This window comes from Somniosus microcephalus, chromosome 26, assembly GCF_052327205.1.
Source record: "Somniosus microcephalus isolate GS21.2 chromosome 26, FLI_Smic_1.0, whole genome shotgun sequence".
NCBI classification, from domain to species: domain Eukaryota; kingdom Metazoa; phylum Chordata; class Chondrichthyes; order Squaliformes; family Somniosidae; genus Somniosus; species Somniosus microcephalus.
Window position 1 is genome coordinate 6,604,791 of NC_141012.1, and position 20,943 is coordinate 6,625,733.

General features: G+C 48.5%; 1 protein-coding gene across 4 annotated transcripts; it reads left to right on the forward strand.

The window, feature by feature from the left end:
- Positions 1-11,767: 11,767 nt before the first annotated feature.
- Positions 11,768-19,472, forward strand: LOC147100239 (uncharacterized). Of its 4 annotated transcripts, none has more exons than XM_085967701.1 (4): positions 11,768-11,869; positions 15,528-15,668; positions 16,354-16,511; positions 17,851-19,472. In XM_085967701.1, the coding sequence occupies exons 2-4, from the start codon at positions 15,572-15,574 to the stop codon at positions 18,055-18,057; spliced, it is 462 nt and encodes a 153-aa protein (XP_085823827.1). In that variant the 5' UTR covers positions 11,768-11,869; positions 15,528-15,571; the 3' UTR covers positions 18,058-19,472. The 4 variants fall into 4 exon arrangements, with proteins under 4 accessions (XP_085823827.1, XP_085823830.1, XP_085823828.1 ...); XM_085967704.1 differs by lacking the exons at positions 11,768-11,869; positions 17,851-19,472 and adding exons at positions 12,954-15,404; positions 17,558-17,844; XM_085967702.1 differs by lacking the exon at positions 11,768-11,869 and adding an exon at positions 12,970-15,404 and having other exon boundaries at positions 17,855-19,472.
- The last annotated feature ends 1,471 nt before the right edge of the window (positions 19,473-20,943 follow it).

Genomic DNA, 20,943 nt, shown 5'->3' on the forward strand with positions numbered 1-20,943 from the left:
TCTTAAAGGTGGACGGTTACATACAATAGTTCTCTTAAAGGTAGACGGGTACATACACTACAATCCTCCCTTTTTAGCTTACAACATACTGATTCCCCATTAAACATACATTATAACATATATACAACTTTATGCAAGACAGTTCACAGATTCAGTCTCTCTGGAGGTTTCCGGACTCTGTCCGGATAACGCCTCGGTGGTGTCGTAACTCCCGGCGGGGTAGTAGGTGCTTCTGGCAAGGTCGATTCGGCTTGAAGGACAGTGTCAGGTTCATCTGATTCCAGTATTACCAGATCGGAGGTAGGTGTTCTGGGTATCTCTGTCTCAACATTAACCGTGTAAGGTGGTGGAGTAGGTTGGCCATTTGTGGCTGACCCTATGATCTGGTCAACATGGCGCCTTATTATACTGTCCCCAATGTCCACCGTATACATCAACGGCCCTAGCCTTTTTCCAATAGTTCCAGGCTGCCATTTCTCGGTACGGTAGTCCCGGGCCAAAACTTGTTGACCTATCTGAAAAGATCTAGTTGGCCTTTCATTCATGCCCTGGAATTGCCGGTTCTCTACGTCCCTTCTGACGTTTGGCTTAAGCAAATCCAGCCGGCATCTTAGTCGTCTATTAAAAAACATCATGGCGGGAGTTTGATTTGTGACCGCATGTGTTGCATTCCTGTACGCCAACAAGAAGCTATCCACCTTATGTTGTAAGTTAATGGCTTCATTACCCATGGCCTTTATGGCCTTCTTGAAGGTCTGGACAAACCTTTCAGCCAATCCATTGGAGGCAGGATGGTATGGGGCTGACGTGTAGTGCTTAACCCCATTGCTCTTTAAGAATTTCTTGAATTCTTCGGACACAAATTGCGGTCCATTATCAGAACAGATCTGTTCCGGCAGCCCATTCCTAGCAAACATGGTCCTTAACACTGTGATGGTTTTTTCCGTGGTGGTGGTGGACATCTTTATTACCTCCGGCCACTTGGAGTGTGCATCCACCGCTATTAGAAACATTGAGTCCATAAATGGACCAGCAAAGTCGATGAGTACCCTTTGCCAAAGAGATGAGGGCCACTCCCATGGATGCAGAGGAGCCTGTGGTGGCGCGTTTTGGACCTTCTGGCATCCTAGACAGCTCTTAGTGATTTCTTCGATGTCCCCATCAATGCCTGGCCACCACACAAACGCTCTTGCTAGGTTCTTCATTTTCACTCCACCCAGATGTCCCTCGTGCAGCTCCTTTAACACCTTCTGTTGAAGTTTGGGTGGAATCACCACTCTAGATCCACACATCAGGGTTCCTCGACACACTGACAGCTGTTCTTTTCTCTGCGAAAATGCTGGCAGCGTTGGTTCGCCCTGTGCTGGCCATCCCTCCACCGTTAAATCATAGACTCGTGAGAGAGTCGGGTCATTTCTTGTTTCGTTTTCGATCATCGAACTTGTTACTGGTAGACATTCCACTATGGATGAGTGGAACATCTCTACCGGGTCCACTGTAGTCGCTTCTTCTACTATCGGCAATGGCAAGCGCGATAACCCATCAGCATTTCCATGCTGTTTGGACCTTTTGTATTCGATGTCATATTGGTGTGCCCCAAGTAACACGGACCACCTCTGTAACCTTTGCGCTGTCATGGTGGAAACGGCCTTGTTAGGGTTGAATATGGACACCAACGGCTGGTGGTCTGTCAGTAATGTGAACTTCTTGCCTTGCAGGTAATGACTGAATTTCTTTACGCCCCACACAAGGCTGAGGGCCTCCCTATCTATTTGAGCATAATTTCGCTCCGCGGAGGTCAATGATCGGGACGCGAATGCCACTGGCCTTTCCGAGCCATTTGGTAACTTGTGTGAAAGTACTGCTCCAATTCCATAGGGGGAAGCATCACAAGCTAGACGAAGAGGTAACGTTGGGTTGAAATGAGCCAACACTTCTTCAGAGGTAATCAACGCCTTGCTTCTGCGAAAGGCCTTTTTACATTCCTCACTCCACTTCCATGGTACTTCTTTCCGCAACAGAGCATTCAGCAGATGCAGCACCGTGGATAGATTCGGCAGAAACTTGTGATAATAATTAATCAACCCCAAGAATGATCTTAACTGTGATACGTTTTTTGGAGCGGGGGCCTTCACGACAGCTTCTATCTTGTCAGGTGACTTGTGCAGCCCCTCTCGGTCAATGACATGACCGCAGTACGAGATCCGTTTTTGGAAGAACTCACATTTCTTGCGATTAACTCGAAGGCCATATTCCTTCAACCTAGTGAGCACCAGTTTCAAATTTGTGAGGTGTTCTTCCTCGTCTTCTCCCGTAATCAGGATATCGTCTAAGTAACACTGCGTGCTTGGAATTCCTTGTAATACCTGCTCCATGGCCCTCTGCCAAATTGCTGGAGCCGAAGCTACCCCAAAAACCAGTCTATTACAACGATACAAGCCTCTGTGTGTGTTGATGGTGAGGTACTGACGCGACTCTTCCTCGACTTGCACTTGTAAGTATGCCTGTGCCAGGTCTATCTTGGTGAAGTGTTTCCCTCCAGCCAACGAAGCAAAGATATCTTCAATCCGCGGAAGCGGGTATTGTACCGTGCGAAGCACCGGATTCACTGTGATCTTGAAGTCTCCGCAGATGCGGACCTTCCCCGGTCCCCCTGGCTTGTTACTTGGTGAAGACTTCATGACGGGAACAATGGGTGTGGCCCACTCACTCCAGTCCACTTTTGACAGTACCCCTGATCGTTCAAGTTCTTCCAGTTCTGCCTCCACAGCAGGTCGTATCGCGTAAGGTACCGATCTGGCTTTGAAAAATTTTGGGCTTGCATGTTCTGCAATCTTAACCTTTGCTTTAATTCCTCGCAGTGTTCCCAGTCCTTGCTGGAATACCTCTTTAGCTTCGTCCAATATTCTGGACAACCGTTCAGGTTTGACATCTTCCTTTCCGGAATCTACCGTCATGGTGTTTAGTGAATGCCAGTCTATCTTTATTTTCCTGATCCACTCCCGTCCCAGAAGTGGTGGACCTCCCTCAGGCAACACATACAGGTCCATCCTTTGGTGATCTTTGTCCTTGTATCTCACCTTGACTTCTATCTTTCCGATGGGGTATACTTTGTGCCCCGTGTATGTCTGCAATACTAGTTCCGTATCCCGTAGGGGAATATGCTTGAATAACTTTTTATAATCATGCTTATTCATGACCGTCAACGCTGATCCGGTGTCCACTTCCATTTTCACTTGGACTTTTGCAATCTGTAGTGTGATCCAGATAGCTTGTCGGTCAGCTTCATTACTCACATTGTGAATTCTCAGACTATCCAGTTCCTTGCAGTTGGAGTGTGAGTCCGAATTCTGTTCTTCCGGACTCTTCCTAGTCACCTCATGTACCTTTCTGTACCTCTTTTGTGGTGACTCATTATTGTTGGTCTTCTTTCCTGACCGGCATACCTTAGCTATGTGACCGAGCTTGCCACATTTCCTACATTCCTGGTTTTTAAACCAGCATTGGTTCTGGTCGTGTGTTGTCTTCCCACAACGATAACATTTCGTTGTACCCGAAGTAATTTGCTGCACACTGAGTGCCGCTGCCTTTAGCTGCATTTCCGCCGTTCCTTTCGCTGCGGCTTCGTTCGATGCAGCAATAAGGACAGCCTTATCAAGTGTAAGATCGTTCTCTTCGAGCAGTCGTTTTTGTGTTTCTTCCTTCGACATTCCGCACACGAATTTGTCTCTGAGTGCCTCTGCCAGATTTTCCCTAAACTGACAGTGTTTCGCTAGCCTACGCAGTTCAATCAGGTACTCCGCGTTGCTTTCCTCTTTCCGTTGCGTTCTCGCGTAAAATTTGGATCATTCCACTAACATCAGTGGTGCAGGGTTAAAATGATCCTTCAGGACAGCAACAATATCATCGAAAGTCTGATCCGTCGGTTTAGCTGGTGCTAGTAGATGCTTCAAGAGCCCGTATGTCTTCGCGCCCATCGAGTTTAGCAAGGTTATAGCTTTGTCATCTTCTTCTATTTTATTGGCCTCACCATAGATCTCAATGCATTCCACATACGTGGCCCAGTCTTCTACCTTGGAATTAAAATCGTTGATGTTACCACGCTTAGGCATCTTCCTCTCTTCCTGATAACACCATGGATTATTTCTTTAAATTTTCTTTCTTTTTTTTTCTTCAAGATGGCGGTTTCCCGTGCTTATCTTCTCTCCCCGCCCACTTCAATGGCGGTTCCCCGCTTCTGTCTTCTTCTCCGCCTAATGGCAGCTTCCCGCGTTTCTTCCCCTGGCGGGAGGGGTACACTTTCCCCATGGGCGACGGCCGCTGGCTTTCAGGTTCACAGCCTGCGCGTCGGCTTCAGTGCTTTCCCTTTTCTCGGCAGGGCAACCGGCGCTGGGTACACCCCGTTGACGGCGAACAGTTTCAGCCGCTGGGCTGGCTCTCGCTCAGTTCCCCTTGCTCGGGCTCTGTCTCTCTCCCGCTCGCTCGGCTCTACCGGCACTGGGTACACCCCGTTGACGGCGAACAGTTTCAGCCGCTGGACTGGCTCTCGCTCAGTCTCCCTTGGTCGGCTCTGCCTCTCCCGCTCGCTCGGCTCCCAATCGCGCCTCCCAGCCCTCTCGCAGTCCGGTGCTTCCCTCCCCGGCTGCGGCTGAGTTTTTATATCTTCCCGCGCCTACGCTCCCGGTCGCAGCGCTTCGTGGCTTCGGTCGCTGCCCGGCCTTTTTCGCCGGTCGTGGTCTAGCTGTCTCACGACGCCGTTGTGTCCCCAGCCTGTCTGTACCGCGGCTTCCTTGCTCCACGCTGCCCCAGTCTCAGCGCCTCTGGGCCCGACTTCTGTCCGGCTCCTTTCCCCCTCGACCGTGGTCGAGTGCACCGCCCTTATCCTCCGGTTATTCTTTTTACTTTTCCCTCACTCACAGTCACCGTGGCCGGCTTGCTTCTCGTGCTGATCGGCTCACTCCTCACCATGGCAGAAGGGACAGTCAGTGCCTGTTGCTGATGGAAGTCTTTGTCTCTGAATTCTTCCTCCTTTCCAGCTCTGCAGACTCGAGTTTTCTCCCAGCAGAATGACGAGGGCGGTTGCCTCTTCTCGACGCTCGTTAACTGCTTCGGAAGTATTGTTGCCGCAGGGTACGATCGGACTCGTCGCCACTGTAAAGTCTGTGGGTTGTTTAGTTAATTAATACACAGACTACCAGAGTAACTTAAAACAGGACTTTACTATTCGAAGGTCAGGGCGAATCTGCCCAATAAATCCTGACACAGCACTTATATACCGGTGTGGTCACCGTCGGTATTACAGTATACAGAAGCCAACAAAGTAGTGCAACACCTAAAGTAGTTCTCTTAAAGGTGGACGGTTACATACAATAGTTCTCTTAAAGGTAGACGGGTACATACACTACACCAGGGCCCTGAGATCCGACACTCTTCGGTCGAGAAGGAGGCCCAGGCGATCGTGGGGGCAGTACGACGCTGGAGGCATTACCTGGCAGGCAAATGATTTACCCTCCTCACCGACCAGCGTTCGGTCGCTTTTATGTTTAATAACAAGCTGAGGGGCAAAATCAAGAACGACAAGATCTTGAGGTGGAGAATCGAGCTCTCCACCTATGATTATGATATCTTGTACCGGCCTGGTAAACTGAACGAACCCCCAGATGCTCTATCACGAAGTACATGCGCCAACGCGCAAATTGATAGACTGCAGACCCTCCACAACGACCTCTGCCACCCCGGGGTCACCAGACTTTACCACTTCATTAAGGCCCGCAACCTGCCCTACTCCATCGAGGAGGTCAGGACCATGACCAGGAACTGCCAAACCTGCGCCGAATGCAAACCGCATTTCTTTAGGCCGGACAGAGCAAGCCTGATCAAGGCCACCCGCCCCTTCGAGCGCTTGAGCATCGATTTTAAGGGGCCCCTCCCGTCCTCTGACCGTAATGTGTACTTCCTCAACATCATTGATGAGTACTCCCGCTTCCCCTTTGCCTTCCCCTGCCCAGACATGACCAGTACCACGGTCATCAAATGCCTGAACGACCTCTTCGCCTTGTTCGGGTTCCCGAACTATATACATAGCGACCGGGGCTCATCCTTCATGAGCGAGGAACTTCGCCAGTTCCTACTAGCGAGAGGCATTGCTGCAAGCAGGACCACCAGCTACAACCCCCGAGGGAACGGCCAGGTGGAAAGAGAGAACGCGACTGTCTGGAAGGCCGTTCTCTTAGCCTTAAAGTCTAAGGGCCTGCCAACCTCTCGCTGGCAGGAAGTCCTCCCGGCAGCGCTGCATTCCATCCGGTCACTGCTTTGCACGGCCATTAACGCCACCCCCCATGAACGAATGTTTGTTTTCCCCAGGAAGTCGACTACGGGAACCTCGCTACCAACATGGCTGACTTCTCCGGGGCCCGTCTTGCTGCGAAAGCACGTGAGGGCCCATAAAACGGACCCCCTGGTCGAGAGGGTGGACCTCCTGCACGCCAACCCCCAGTACGCCTATGTGGCATACCCAGACGGGCGGGAGGACACAGTCTCCTTACGAGACCTTGCACCCTCGGGCACCCCTGAGACACCACCGTTACCCCCCACCACCCCCCCAAATCCACCCCAGGTAGACGGCATGCCGGAACCCCACGAGCCTTCGCCGACCACGCAGACACCAGCATTAACATCGGATACTGCATCACCGCCGCCGCTGCTGCGCCGATCAGAGAGACTTACGAGGCCTCCGGACAGACTGACATACCCGAACTGGTAGTAGACGTCACCCCGCCGGACTCAAATCTAAACAAGGGGTGAATGTGGTAAACCACTTTTATCGTTCACTATCGTTACACTATGGTTATCACTGTTTATATCGTTACACTATGGTTATCACTGTTTACACTGTTGTATCACTACACAAGGTCACCTCTTGTCACGCTGTTATACCTGGGCTGACCACAGCTGACTCCGCCCATGACTCCGCCTGCTTGCCCAGGTATAAAGGTGGTCGACTGGCTGGTATTCCTCCTTGTTGGACCCGATCACCCACGAGGGTGGGCTCTGTTATTTAGCCAATAAAAACCTATAGTTACTATCTTAACTCGCCGCTTTTCATTGGATGAATTGATAGGTATATCAATAATCTAGGCAGATACTGCAGTGCCGTACTGAGGAAATGCTGCACTGTCGGAGGGGCCGTACTGAGGGAGCGCTGCGGTGTCAGAGGGGCAGTATTGAGGGAGCGCTGCACTGTCGGAGGGGCAGTACTGAGGGAGCGCCACACTGTCGGAGGGGCAGTACTGAGGGAGTGCCGCACTGTCGGAGGGGCAGTACTGAGGGACTGCTGCACTGTCAGAGGGGCAGTACTGAGGGAGCTTCCTCTGCACTGTCAGTGGGGCAGTACTGAGGGAACTCTGCAATGTCACAGGGGCAGTACTGAGGGAGTGCCGCACTGTCGGAGGGGCCATACTGAGGGAGCGCTGCACTGTCGGAGGTGCAATACTGAGGATGCGCTGCACTGTCGGAGGAGCAGTACTGAGGGAGCGCCGCACTGTCGGAGGGGCAGTACTAAGGGAGCGCCGCACTGTCGGAGGCGCAGTGCTGAGGGAGCGCCGCACTGTCGGAGGGGCAGTACTGAGGGAGCGCCGCACTGTCGGAGGGGCAGTACTAACGGAGCGCCGCACTGTCGGAGGCGCAGTGCTGAGGGAGCGCCGCACTGTCGGAGGGGCAGTACTGAGGGAGCGCCGCACTGTCGGAGGGGCAGTACTAACGGAGCGCCGCACTGTCGGAGGCGCAGTGCTGAGGGGGTGCTGTACTGTCGGAGGTGTGGTCTTTTGGATGAGACATTAAACCGAGGCCCCGTCTGCTCTCTCAGGTGGACGTAAAAGATCCCATGGCACTATTCGAAGAAGTGCAGGGAAGTTCTCCCCGGTGACCTGGGCCAACACTTACCCCTCAATCAACATCACTAAAATAGATTATCTGGTCATTTATCTAATGGCTGTTTATGGGATCTTGCTGTGTGAAAATTGGCTGCCATGTTTCCTACATTACAACAGTGACTACACTTCAACATTACTTCATTGGCTGTAAAGCACTTTGGGACGTGAAAGACACTATATAAGAGCAGAATATTTTTTGAACGGTGAGAGACTGGGAAATGTTTGCACTCAGAGGGACCTGGGTGCCCTTGTACATGAATCACAGAAAGTTAACATGCAGGTACAGCAAGCAATTAGGAAAGCAAATGGTATGTTGGCCTTTATTACAAGAGGATTTGAGTATAAGAGTAAAGAAGTATTCCTACAATTATACAGGGCATTAGTGATGCCACACCTGGAGTACTGTGTACAGTTCTGGTCTCCTTACCTAAGCAAAGACATACTTGCCTTAGAGGGAGTGCAGCGAAGGTTCACTAGACTGGTTCCTGGGATGAGGGGATTGTCCTATGAGGACAGATTGAGTAGACTAGGCCTATATTCTCTAGAGTTTAGAAGAATGAGAGGTGAGCTAATTGAAACATATAAAATTCTTAAGGGCTTGACAGGGTTAATGTTGGGAAAATGTTTCCCCTGGCTGGGGAATCTAGAACACGGGGTCACAGTCTCAGAATAAGGGGTTGATCATTTCGGACTGAGCTGAGGAGAAAACTCTTCACTCAGAGGGTGGTGAATCTTTGGAATTCTCTACCCCAGAGGGCTGTGGAGGCTCAGTCGTTGAGTATATTCAAGACAGAGATCGATAAATTTTTGGGAACTAAGAGAATCGAGGGATATGGGGATCGGACGGGAAGGTGGAGTTGAGGTCGAAGATCAGCCATGATCTTATTGAATGGTGGAGCAGGCTTGAGGGGCCGAATGGCCGACTCCTGCTCCTATTAATGTTCTTATGTTCTTTTCTTTCTTTATCTAATAAGTGCAAACAGAAAATTGTGCATCTCTTAAAAATCCTACATCTGTGTGCACTTCCTGTCAATGGTTTTCTATTATAAATTCCTATAGCCACATTTACAATGAAAGCTGTCTCTGTAAACCAGCCACACCGTAATTGGACTCTCCCACCAGTGGCGGCATTGCAGCGTGACAACTTTACAGACATTTTCCATTATAAATATGGACATCAGAATTTATAATGGTGATATATAAAAATCAGGACAGAAGCTGTAACTTTAAAATAGGGATTGAATTATGTCTGTGTGCCCTGGTCCAATTCTCCCCCCCGCCCCTCTTTAACCCTGTTTGACCCGAAGACTACACTCGATTTCCCATGTACAAAACCACACGGGATGTAAGAGGTCTCATAGAAACACAGAAGATAGGAGCAGGAGTCGGCCATTCGGCCCCTCGAGCCTGCTCCGCCATTTAATGAGATTATGGCTGATCATCCAAACCCAGTACCCTGTCCCTGCCTTCTCCCCATATCCCTTGATCCCTTTAGCCTTAAGAAATACAGGAAACTCTTTGGTATCCGGCACCGACGGGACCGGCGTGTTGCCGGTTGATCAAAAATTCCGGATGACAGAGAAGGTTATCTGCTTAAAAAAGAAAAAAATCAAGAAATGTGCAGTATACAGTAATTGGGTACTCACCTACAGAATGTTGTGTTAAATGGATGGTGGAAGATGCTTGATTAAGTACAATACTGCCAGTGGAGGGTAATGCAATGCAGTGACTACCAGCAGCGTGGGAGACACACAGTACCCCTGTAAAATGACGGATCAGAAGAGACTACCGGCAGTGCGGGAGAGTCAGACTCCTGTTACAGGGGTATTGAGGTGTTCCGACTTCCGACAGCGCCAAGAAGCCGAGTAGTGGCAGTTTGGAGAACTACCCCCACTGACTAACTCGGCCACCACAGGAGACTCGGACTCAGCAACATTGCCGGTTATTGAGGTGTTATTTTTGGAGTGAGAATTTTGCCGGTTAATAGAGAATACCAGATATATAGGTGCCGTTTGAACAAGAGTTTCCTGTATATCTAACTCCTTCTTGAATATATTTAATGAATTCTGTCCCTTCAGAGCAATGGCATTGGCCAATAGTAATATTGTGACATGTCCAATTGTCAGTGTTGCTTTCTCGGAATCTTGTGGTGGAGTCCAAAACTAGATATCATCAATATAAGACAGTCACTAATAAATCCAATCGGGAATTCAGGAGAAACTTCTTTCCCCAGAGAGTGGTGAGAATGTGGAACTCGCTACCACAGGGAGTGGTTGAGGCGAATAGTATCGATGCATTTAAGGGGAAGCTGGATAAACACATGAGGGAGAAAGGAATAGAAGGATATGCTGATAGGGTGAGATGAAGTAGGGTGGGAGGAGGCTCGTGTAGGCTCTGGGGGCAATTTTAACCAACGCGCTGGGCAGAAAACTCTCGGGATCAGGCGGAACGCCGGTTTCACACCCATCCAATATTGCTCTCTGTTGTACAGAGACGTGGCAGGATGGTATGCAATAATATTTTTCTTTAAAAATCATAAGCCTCCGAAGCTGGTGAAAACACCGAAACTATGCAAACAGTCTGGCCTAATTGAACTTTGTGGACACTGCAAACAAGGCACTTAATCAAGTAAACAATGTGAGGTGACCTCAGGGTTTGCTAACCACATCATCTCCCAGCAGATCAGCGAGTGCTCGTGCACACAGGGTCCCTATAAAAAGTAATGAATTCTGAACACAGACTGGGAAACACCGCATCCTGCCGGGTGAATCGGACCCAATGACCTACACCCAACTCAGATTGATCAACTGAGGGTGATTGTATGTATTGGCTAAACGCGTGTACGGGCACAAATATTGCAAAATAATCCATAGTTAAGTGCATAGTTATTGCAAATATTATTGATCGAATTCAATAAAGTACCGTTTGACTGGATCTTGTTTGACCTCAATAAGTCTTGGGGTGGGAACACAGAAGTGAAGTCTTACACTGTCGATTAGGGGGTCGTTCGGCCCGATTGCCTGCCTCTCTTCCGTGGCCATGTTCACGCCCGGGTGGCCCTGGAGATGGAGCACGCGGTGTCCACCAGCACGCTTGAGGCTTTTCGCGACCGGTGGGCGCCGCGGGGACTGGAGTGCATTATCAATCCGGACAACCAAATTCTAATTTGATTTGTTAAATTTTATTTGAAGTTTTAATAATTTACAGTCAATTTGTTTATGTATTTAATCAAAAGAGTACACTGTCGATTTCCAGGCGGGGGTGAGACCCGATCCCGCAGATTCCTGACGTGCTGGTTAGATTAAAATTGCCCCCGTATCACATGATAACAAGGAAGGCCCTCACCATTGCAGAGTGACATTATGCAATAGTTTGAACTTATTTTAGACTTGGGGATTTCGATATGGAAGGACAAGTTCCTCAACAAAAAATATCCACGTGGGTGTCTAGGTTTTTTATAAATCGGGACATCCGAGTGAAAAATCAACGGGATAATTATTCTAAACCTACACAACGCCTCGCCAACCCTCCCGGATTGTCTGGGGAGTCACCCGAGCGCTGCTGTGAGCAACCCAGGAGAAAACACAGAAGCTGGTTGATGCTATCACACCTGGTGCTTGACCTCCCTCCTATATTGCTTCAGCTTGGCGCTGGGCAACCAGTGGTGTGATAGGAAGAGCCAATTGTCATTTCACTGTTGCAGAATTGCACATTTTAAGAAACAAAACAGTCCCGAACCCATTCCTCAAAGGCTATTAAGTTTTCATTAGCGGATTATGATTGGTTAGAATGGCTTGGCAACAGCAGCAAGTTCATATTTTGATTGGCTCTTTTCCTCTTCCCTGTGATAGATTGGATTTTCACCAGTCGGACGTGGGAGTGAGTTGGCTGTATTGGACGTCTGAGCAACGAGAAGTTGTGTCTGTGAGAAGCTGAAGGTATGTTTTATTATTGTTTCAAGAGGGGTGTCTGAGATTTTGCCCTTCCACAGCTCAGGCTAAGGGTAAGGCTAATTGGGGGAGAGCACCAGGGAATTGGGGGAGAGGGCACCAGTAAATTGGGGGAGAGGGCACCAGTAAATAGGCTCGAAGTGTCAGTCGTGGTTTAGTGGGTAGCACTCTCACCTCTGAGTCAGAAGGTTGTGGGTTCAAGTCTCACACCAGAGACTCGAGCACAAAAATCCAGGCTGAAACTCCCAGTGTTGTAGCGCTGAGGGAGCGCCGCACTGTCGTGGGGGGGGGGGGGTGCCGTCTTTCGGATGAGACGTTAAACCGAGGCCCCGTCTGTCCTCTCGAGTGGATGTAAAAGATCCCACTATTTCAAAGAAGAGCAGGGCAGTTATTCCCGGGGTCCTGGCCATTATCTATCCCTGAACCAACATCATTGGAAAATAAAAAGATGATCTGGTCATTGTCACGTGGCTGTTTGTGGGAGCTTGCTGCACACAAAGCAGCTGCTGCATTTCCTGCACTAAAACAGTGACTACACCTGAAAAGGATTTCATTGGCTGTAAAGCACTTGGGGACATCATGAAATGCTAGTCAATAATGGCCCAGTAATTCCTGTCACAACGCGTGAGTACGGACGGGGTACTCACGCGTGTGCCCAGAGGAATTGCCGGTTTTCAGCATGCACAGCGCATGCGCTGAAAACCGGCATTTCCTGTCCTCTGACCCAAGGGGTTAAGAGGCAGAGCGCGTGCGACTGCACAGGCAGCGCGTGCGCAGTGAAATTCCTTTTTTTTTCCCCAGAGTTGCCCGAGTGTAAAGGCCTCCGGTTTTTACGCGTGGAAAAACCAGACGTAAGTACTTAGTTTTACAGGTAAGTGGTCTTTTAGTACAATGTAGAAAAAAAAATTCCACAGGTTTATTATTTTTAAAGAATTTACAGTAAGGTAAGTTTAGTTTTAGACCCTATTTTTAAAAAATTTATTTTTTTCAAAAATTTGATTGTTTAAAATATTTTTTTAAACTTATTTATAGTTAATATAATCAGTGGGATTTTTTAAAAATTTTATTTAAAGTTTAAGTAGTGTTTTGGCAGCCCATACTTTTCATGAATTTGACAGTTCTTACTCTCAAACTCATGAATGAAGTTTCCCCTCCCCTGATTGGCTGCACAGTGCTCACCTGATCCCAGCCGGCACATCACACTAACTACGCCGCTGGATCAGGTAAGCACATCGCGCCGACATCTGAACCGGGCCAGTGACAGGAAATGCAAGCAGGCCCGGGCTTCAGATGTTGGCGCGCAGGGTGAGTGCACATCGGGGGCTTGCACGCGCGGCAAGCCCCCGATCCTAATTTCAGGGCCATTTAGTCTCAAAACCAGTAACTGCACTACAACAATGTACTTGGGAATTAAATCAATTGGTTCATCCCCATAGGTTTTAATCTGTCTCCTGTGGGGCCCAGACCTTTAACTTTTCAGTATGGCGTGGCAGTAGATGAGGATGTGGGATGTGGTTGTCGTGATATGTCATTCTAAAATAGCACAGGATTCCATATGTGGAGTGTTATTGTCTAGTCTGTCTGCACGTAATGCAGAGCAACTCGAAACTGCCAACCCTCTCCAGTCCGAGATTGCAATGGGTCACCTGAACTGTGTTGCCCATTCCAGCAAGTACACACTGGGAGCTGGGGAAGTTAAGAACATAAGAAATAGGAGCAGGAGTCGGCCATTCGGCCCTTCGAGCCTGCTCCGCCATTCAATAAGATCACGGCTGATCTTCTACCTCAACTCCACTTTCCTGCACTATCCCCATATCCCTTGATTCCCTTAATATCCGAAAACCTATCGATCTCCTTCTTGAATATACTCAATGACTGAGCTTCCACAGCCCTCTGGGGTAGAGAATTCCAAAGATTCACCACCCTCTGAGTGAAGACATTTCTCCTCATCTCAGTCCTATTTATTGCCCATCCCTGGTTGTCCTCGAGAAGGTGGTGGTGGGCTGCCTTCTTGAACTGCTGCAGTCCGTGTGGCGATGGTGCCCCGACAATGTTGTTAACTAAAGAAGGGATGAGGGACTTCAGTTATGTGGAGAGACTGGAGAAGCTGGGATTGTTCACCTCGGAGCAGAGAAGGTTACGGGGAGACCGAATAGAGATATTCAAAATCATGGGGGGGTTTTGTTGGAGCAAGCAGGGAGAAACTGTTCCCACTGGCAAGTGGGTCGGTGACCAGAGGACACAGATTGAAAATAATTGGCAACAGAACTAGAGGGGAAATGAGGAGAGATTTCTTCACACAGAGGGTTGTTAGGATCTGGAATGTGCTGCCTGAAAGGGTGATGGAAGCAGATTCCATGGGAACCTTCTAAAGGTTTATATAGAAAGGCATGAAAATTTTGATGGGCCTGCTCCACTGAGTTCGGTGGAACATGCCTTCATTGCGCCCATGCGCAAAGGTGCAGATCCTGTCCCAAATCCTGAGGACAGGGCCATCCGCATGCTTGGGGCAGGTGGCATCCATCCCAGTGGCTTCCTGGAAAATCGGAGCAGCACGCTCCCTGGTGCAATGTGGAAGGCAGAGGACTAAGCAGTAATGTTCAAAAATGTTTCTCTTCACCCAAGGGGACCCCAGGTAGGCCTCTGAAGGTAATCAATCACCTTTGGAATCAATTTACCTTTTCCCTGAGGCCTTCGGGGCCCCTTGGAACACCCGTAATGGAACCCACATCAGCTCCCAGCAGGGTTCTGTTAGGCGTATCGGGTGTCGTGCTGGGCAGGATTTCCCAGGGATGTTCCAAGATGTAGTAGTGTGGGCGGTAGATTCGCCCTTCACCCCCCCCCATAATCTTCAGGGCTCCTCTCCATGGAGCTGAATCTTGGAAAGACTGGGTTCGGGCCCATTCTCTGCCCCCTCCCCCCCCCCCCCACCTCTTGCAGTTAATGCTAGGGATGCACCCAAGCCCAGGATGGAATTTCGGGCATATGGTCTTTGCCTCAATAGCCACTTGTGGTACAACATTCCCTGTTCTGGTAACTCGCTGTGTGAAAAATCTTCAATGAAGATCAAGCGAGCAGGAATTGGAAATGGGGCAATAGGGTTCGATCCTCTGAGGTTGGCCTTAGGACACATAGTTGGGGCAGAGCAGAGGAGCGTGCTGGCCGAGGATATACCTGAGCTCACCCACAGCTGATCATCAAATCATATTTGACGAACATAAGTTCCCCAAAGCGGAAATACGTTGGTTTCTCAGCACTGATTTTCCTCGCCTTGATCAGCACCATAAGTTGTGTACATTATTGCAAAAAAAAACAACTATATGTGGTGTTTGGGAGTGCACTCAAGGCTGTAAGACATGCCCAGAGATTCAGATGATGTGAAGAATTATGACCCGATCTCCAGCCTCCGGTATTGACCCTCTATGCCTGGTATACAATTACTACAGAACTGTTTCATAGCGACACTGACTGCATTTTCCCTTCTGTTTCCATGTGATACTCCATGAAAATGGCACAGTTGGAGGTACAGTAATTCACTTCAGAGTCTCTGCATGATATTGTCCAGACACTAAATTGACAAGAAAGTTATCCGATTCAAATTGTGAATGGATTTGCTGACATTTTTCTTTTGTTGTTGTAACTTTAGATTTAGTCACGGATGGCTGGCAAAAGTACAATGACAGACTAACCATGTTCATATTTAAAAACACCGCCCAGAGTGTACTCCTCATCAAGCTGAATGACCAGATGGATGGAAGTGCACCCAACCTGGGACAGGTCGGCACAGGTCAGTCAAAATCCTTGCATTGTACTAGATGTGTCAGCTGTGGCTCACTGGGTAGCACTCTTACCTTGGAGTCAGAAGGTTGTGGGTTCAAGTCTCTCAAAACCCAGTGCAGTACCGAGGGAGCGCTGCACTGTCGGAGGGGCAGTACTGAGGGCGCGCCGCACTGTCGGAGGGGCAGTACTGAGGGAGTGCCGCACTGTTGGAGGGGCAGTACTGAGGAACTGCTGCACTGTCGGAGGGGCAGTACTGAGGGAGCGCTGCACTGTCAGAGGGGCAGTACTGAGGGCGCGCCGCACTGTCGGAGGGGCAGTACTGAGGGAGTGCTGCACTGTTGGAGGGGCAGTACTGATGGAGCGCTGCACTGTCGGAGGGGCAGTACTGAGGGCGCGCCGCACTGTCGGAGGGGCAGTACTGAGGGAGCGCTGCACTGTCGGAAGGTCAGTACTGAGGGAGTGCTGCACTGTTGGAGGGGCAGTGCTGAGGGAGTGCTGCACCGTCGGAGGGGCAGTACTGAGGGGCTGCTGCACTGTCGGAGGGGCAGTACTGAGGGAGCGCCGCACTGTCGGAGGGGCAGTGCTGAGGAAGCGCCGCACTGTTTAATTTCCCAGCCATTGGCATAGCAACAGCAGCAGCCATTTACGTTGGCCGGTGTGAGAGTCTGATCCTCATGTCTAATCTGTTGCAGAAAACACGACTCTGAACATTCTGAGGTACAAGTGCAACCGCCTAACTACCCCTGTGTACCAAGGGACACCTGTAGTGTTCGTGCTGGAACAAGAGAAGAAAAAGGACTACCTGCACTGTGAAAAAGGAGAGAAAAGTGAACCTACGATTCATGTTGTCGTGAGTAAATGATTCAATCTCTCGCCACACCAAACCTATGAACCATACGGGGAAGGGCGGTCGTGACACCAATGTCCCAGACCAGATCAGTTTGAGAAATGGTTTGATGTGGCAGCTCTTGTCCAGTGTTGTCCCATCGGTGAGTCACAGGTGAATAACTGGGAATCCAGGTGTGGCTAATTGCCTTTCTGATTAGTGAATAAAACATGAGTAATTGACACCATCATTGGGACTCTGATCTCAATACTCACTTCGCATGGCATATTTCTGTGCGTTTGTTGGTAAAATGGTGACGATTTGTATTTATATAGCACCTTTAACGTAGTAAAACGTCCCAAGGTGCTTCACAGGAGCGATTATCAAACAAAATTTGACACTGAGCCACATAAGGAGATATTAGGACAGATGACCAAAAGCTTGGTCACAGAGGTAGGTTTTAAGGAGCGTCTTAAAGGAGGAGAGAGAGATGGAGAGCTTTAGGGACGGAATTCCAGAGCTTGGGGCCCAGGCAGCTGAAGACACGGCCGCCAATGGTGGAGCGATTAAAATTGGGGATGCGCAAGAGGCCAGAATTGGAGGAGCGCAGAGATCTGGGAGGGTTATGGGGGTTGGAGGAGGTTACAGAGATAGGGAGGGACGAGGCCATGGAGGGATTGGAAAACAAGGATGAGAATTTTAAAATCGAGGCGTCGCTTAAGACGAAAAGCAGAGTGTGCAAGTGTGTTTTTTGACAACTGAGCGTTGTACTTCCTTGTTTACTGAATGGCGGTCAGTGTTTGTTCAGTAAATACACAAGCATGAAATACATTTACCTGAGTTGTGTGCAAGTTGTTTTCTACTAAAATTAGTGCAAGCGACTAAAACGGTTTTGCCGTAACCTCACCTGTGGCTTGTCAGCGATTTCTAATGAACAACATCTTCAAAAGGGAAATAAAAACAGAAATTGCAGGAAATACTCAGCAGGTCAGGCAGCATCTGTGGAGAGAGAAACAGAATTAACGTTTCAGGTCGATGACCCTTTGTTAACTCTCTTTCTCTCTCCACAGATGCTGCCTGACCTGCTGAGTATTTCCAGCATTTTCTATTTTTATTTTAGATTTCCAGCATCCGCAGTATTTTGCTTTTGTATCTTCAAGAGGGAGTTGGACATATACTAGAGAAGGAAAAAAATTGCCTCCCCCGAACTCCACTTATATCCATGAGGTGGTAGGCTTTGTACTGAGGCCCAGAGATACAGGCCACAGTAATTCTGAGGAGGAGGAAGAGCTCCACAAATGGCCCCAGAGCCACGTTGAATATCACGGACAATTTCTTGACAATTTCTTTCTTTTTTGTCCAGCCAGGAGCTCCGCCCACAGATATTTCAAACAGTCAGAGTGGTTACATATTTCACCAAAAGATTTTCAGTGGCCAGTGTTACCAGTTTGAATCCGCATTGCATCGTGACTGGTATGTGTGCAGCAGGATTCAAGGTCAAAGATACACAATCGGTCTGAAGAAAACTGGGAAGAAAGTGGATGAAACAGTTCTGTTAAAAGTGGCGTAGGCTAGGGGAGATGTTCAAACCCCCTCCATCCCCTGAAATTTCCATTTATTTTTTTTATCAGCTCACTCCTACTTTCAAAAGATCACACCTTAGACCCCTTGATAGAAACACAAACAACGGATGTTCTTCCAGAGCTGGTCAGTCCCGCAATTCGACCCATGAAAACACATTGACCACCCCTAAATGTTCACCGGGATTACAGTGAATAGTGGGCAAGTTACTGGTCGGCTTGTGACTATAACCAGTGCTTGGACTGCATGCTTTTGAATTTTCATCAGCCGAGACTGTCATTTGCTTTATTTCAATATTTAGATTAATGTTTCTATTTAAACCTTATTATTGTGAAATTCCGATTTGAAAAATAGATCTGTTGAAGCAGTTTTGTTTCGACTGGCAAGTTCATATCCAAACTCCCCCTGCAATACCCAACTGAGTACAAATCCTGCCTCCACCACAGTCCACCAGCTCCACATCCCATGTTCACCTCCTGATAAAGACACACCTATTGTTCTCCAAGGTCTGGGTCACATCAACACTCCTGTGGAATGGGAATGCCAGGGGGAGTGTTGTGCTGGATGCTTTGAATGTTTTTCACTTGGTGCTTTGCCATTAAAGAGCTCATGGTACTATTCAAAAAGCAAGAGAATCTCTTGATCTTCAAGCCAACTTTCTTCCCACTGTGGCTCAGTGGGCAGCACTCTCGCCTCTGAGTCAGAAGGTTGTGGGTTCAAGTCCCACTCCAGGGACTTGAGCACATAAAGCTAGGCTAACACGCCAGTGCAGTGCTGAGGGAGCGCTGCACCGTCTTTCAGAGGAGACGTTAAACCGAGGCCCCGTCTGCTCTCAGGCGGATGTAGAAGATCCCACGGCACTATTTCAAAGAAGAGCAGGAGAGTTCTCCCCGGTGTCCTGGAGCCAATATTTATCCCTCAACCAACATAAAAACAGATTATCTGGTCATTATCACATTGTAATTTGTGGGAGCTTGCTGTGCGCAAATTGGCTGCCGTGTTTCCCACATTACAACAGTGACTCCACTTCAAAAGTACTTCATTGGCTGTAAAACGCTTTGAGATGTCCGGTGGTTGTGAAAGGCGCTATAGAAATGCAAGTCTGTCTTTCTTTCTAAAAAATAATGGGAGTAGTTGGTCATTTATCTCCTTGCTGTTTGTGGGTTCTTCCTACATGCAAAATTGCTGCTGTGTTTGCCTACATAACCACAGTCACACCATTTCAAAATAATTAATTGAATGTGAATCTTTGAAATGTTTGATATAAATACAAGTCTGCCTTTTATAGTAATTAATAAAATTAGGAAAGACTTAACCTCAGTCAAGGCTTTTGCAATTGTGCAAGTGATTTTTAAATCCTGTTTTGTGTTCTGATTGTTGTCTAAATAAATACTTTTAATTCTCTATTTTTTTCTCCATTAATTATGAGCTTGAATCTAGGAAGAATGTTGAATTTAATAAGAACATAAGAAGTAGGAGCAGGAGTAGGCCATACGGCCCCTCGGGCCTGCTCCGCCATTCAATAGGATCATGGCTGATCCGAATCTAGACTCATGTCCACTTCCCTGCCCTCTCCCTGTAACCCCTAATTCCCTTATCTGCTAGGAAACTGTCTATCTCCGATTTAAATTTATTTAATGTTGCAGCTTCCACAGCTCTCTGGGGTAGCAAATTCCGTAGATTTACTACCGTCTGAGTGAAGAAGTGTCTCCTCATCTCAGTTTTGAAAGGGCAGCCCCTTATTCTAAGATTATGCCCCCTAGTTCTAGTCTCACCCATCAGTGGAAACATCCTCACCGCATCCACTCAATCAAGCCCCCTCACAATCTTATATGTTTCGATAAGATCACCTCTCATTCTTCTGAACTCCAATGAGTAGAGGCTCAACCTACTCAACCTTTCCTCATACGTCAACCCCCTCATCTCCGGAATCAACCGAGTGAACTTTCTTTGAACCGCCTCGAGAGGAAGTATATCTTTTCTTAAATTTGGAAACCAAAACTGCACGCAGTATTCCAGGTGTGGCCTCACCAATACCCTGATTAACATATTGATTAACATATCATGATACAATGATAACATAGAAACATAGAAGATAGGAGCAGGAGTAGGCCATTCGGCCCTTCGAGCCTGCTCCGCCATTCAATGAGATCATGGCTGATCATCCAAATTCAGTACCCTGTCCCTGCCTTCTCCCCATATCCCTTGATCCCTTTAGCCTCAAGAAACATATCCAACTCTTTCTTGAATATATTTAATGAACTGGCCTCCACCGCCCTCTGTGGCAGAGAATTCCACAGGTTCACCACTCCCTGGGTGAAGAAATTCCTCCTCATTTCTGTCCTAAATGGCTTACCCCTTATCCTTTGACTATGACCCCTGGTTCTGGACTCCCTGGCCATCAGAAACATCCTTTCTGCATCTAGTCTGTCCAGACCTGACAGAATTTTATAGGTTTCGATGAGATCCCCTCTCAATCTTCTAAACTCCAGTGAGCATAAGCCCAATCGACACAATCTCTCCTCGTACGTCATTCCTGCCATCCCAGGTATCAGCCTGGTGAATCTTCGCTGCACTCCCTCCATGGCAAGAACGTCCTTCCTCAGGTAAGGTGACCAAAACTGCACACAATACTCAAGGTGCGGTCTCACCAAGGCCCTGTACAACTGCAGCAAGACATCCTTGTTCTTGTACTCGAACCCTCTTGCTACGAAGGCCAACATACCATTTGCCTTCTTAACCGCCTGCTGCACCTGCATGCTTACCTTCAGCGACTGGTGCACAAGGACACCCAGGTCTCTTTGCACTTCCCCTTCTCCCAATCTATTGCCATTCAAATAATAATCTGCCTTCCTGTTTTTGCCACCAAAGTGGA

Bases quoted from the DNA above. Each gene is read 5' to 3' on its own strand.
- LOC147100239 (XM_085967701.1), top strand. From the start codon at position 15,572: ATGTTCATATTTAAAAACACCGCCCAGAGTGTACTCCTCATCAAGCTG. The intron at 15,669-16,353 runs GTCAGTCAAAAT...AATCTGTTGCAG, and splicing joins CCTGGGACAGGTCGGCACAG to AAAACACGACTCTGAACATT. The intron at 16,512-17,850 runs GTGAGTAAATGA...TTTTTTGTCCAG, and splicing joins AACCTACGATTCATGTTGTC to CCAGGAGCTCCGCCCACAGA.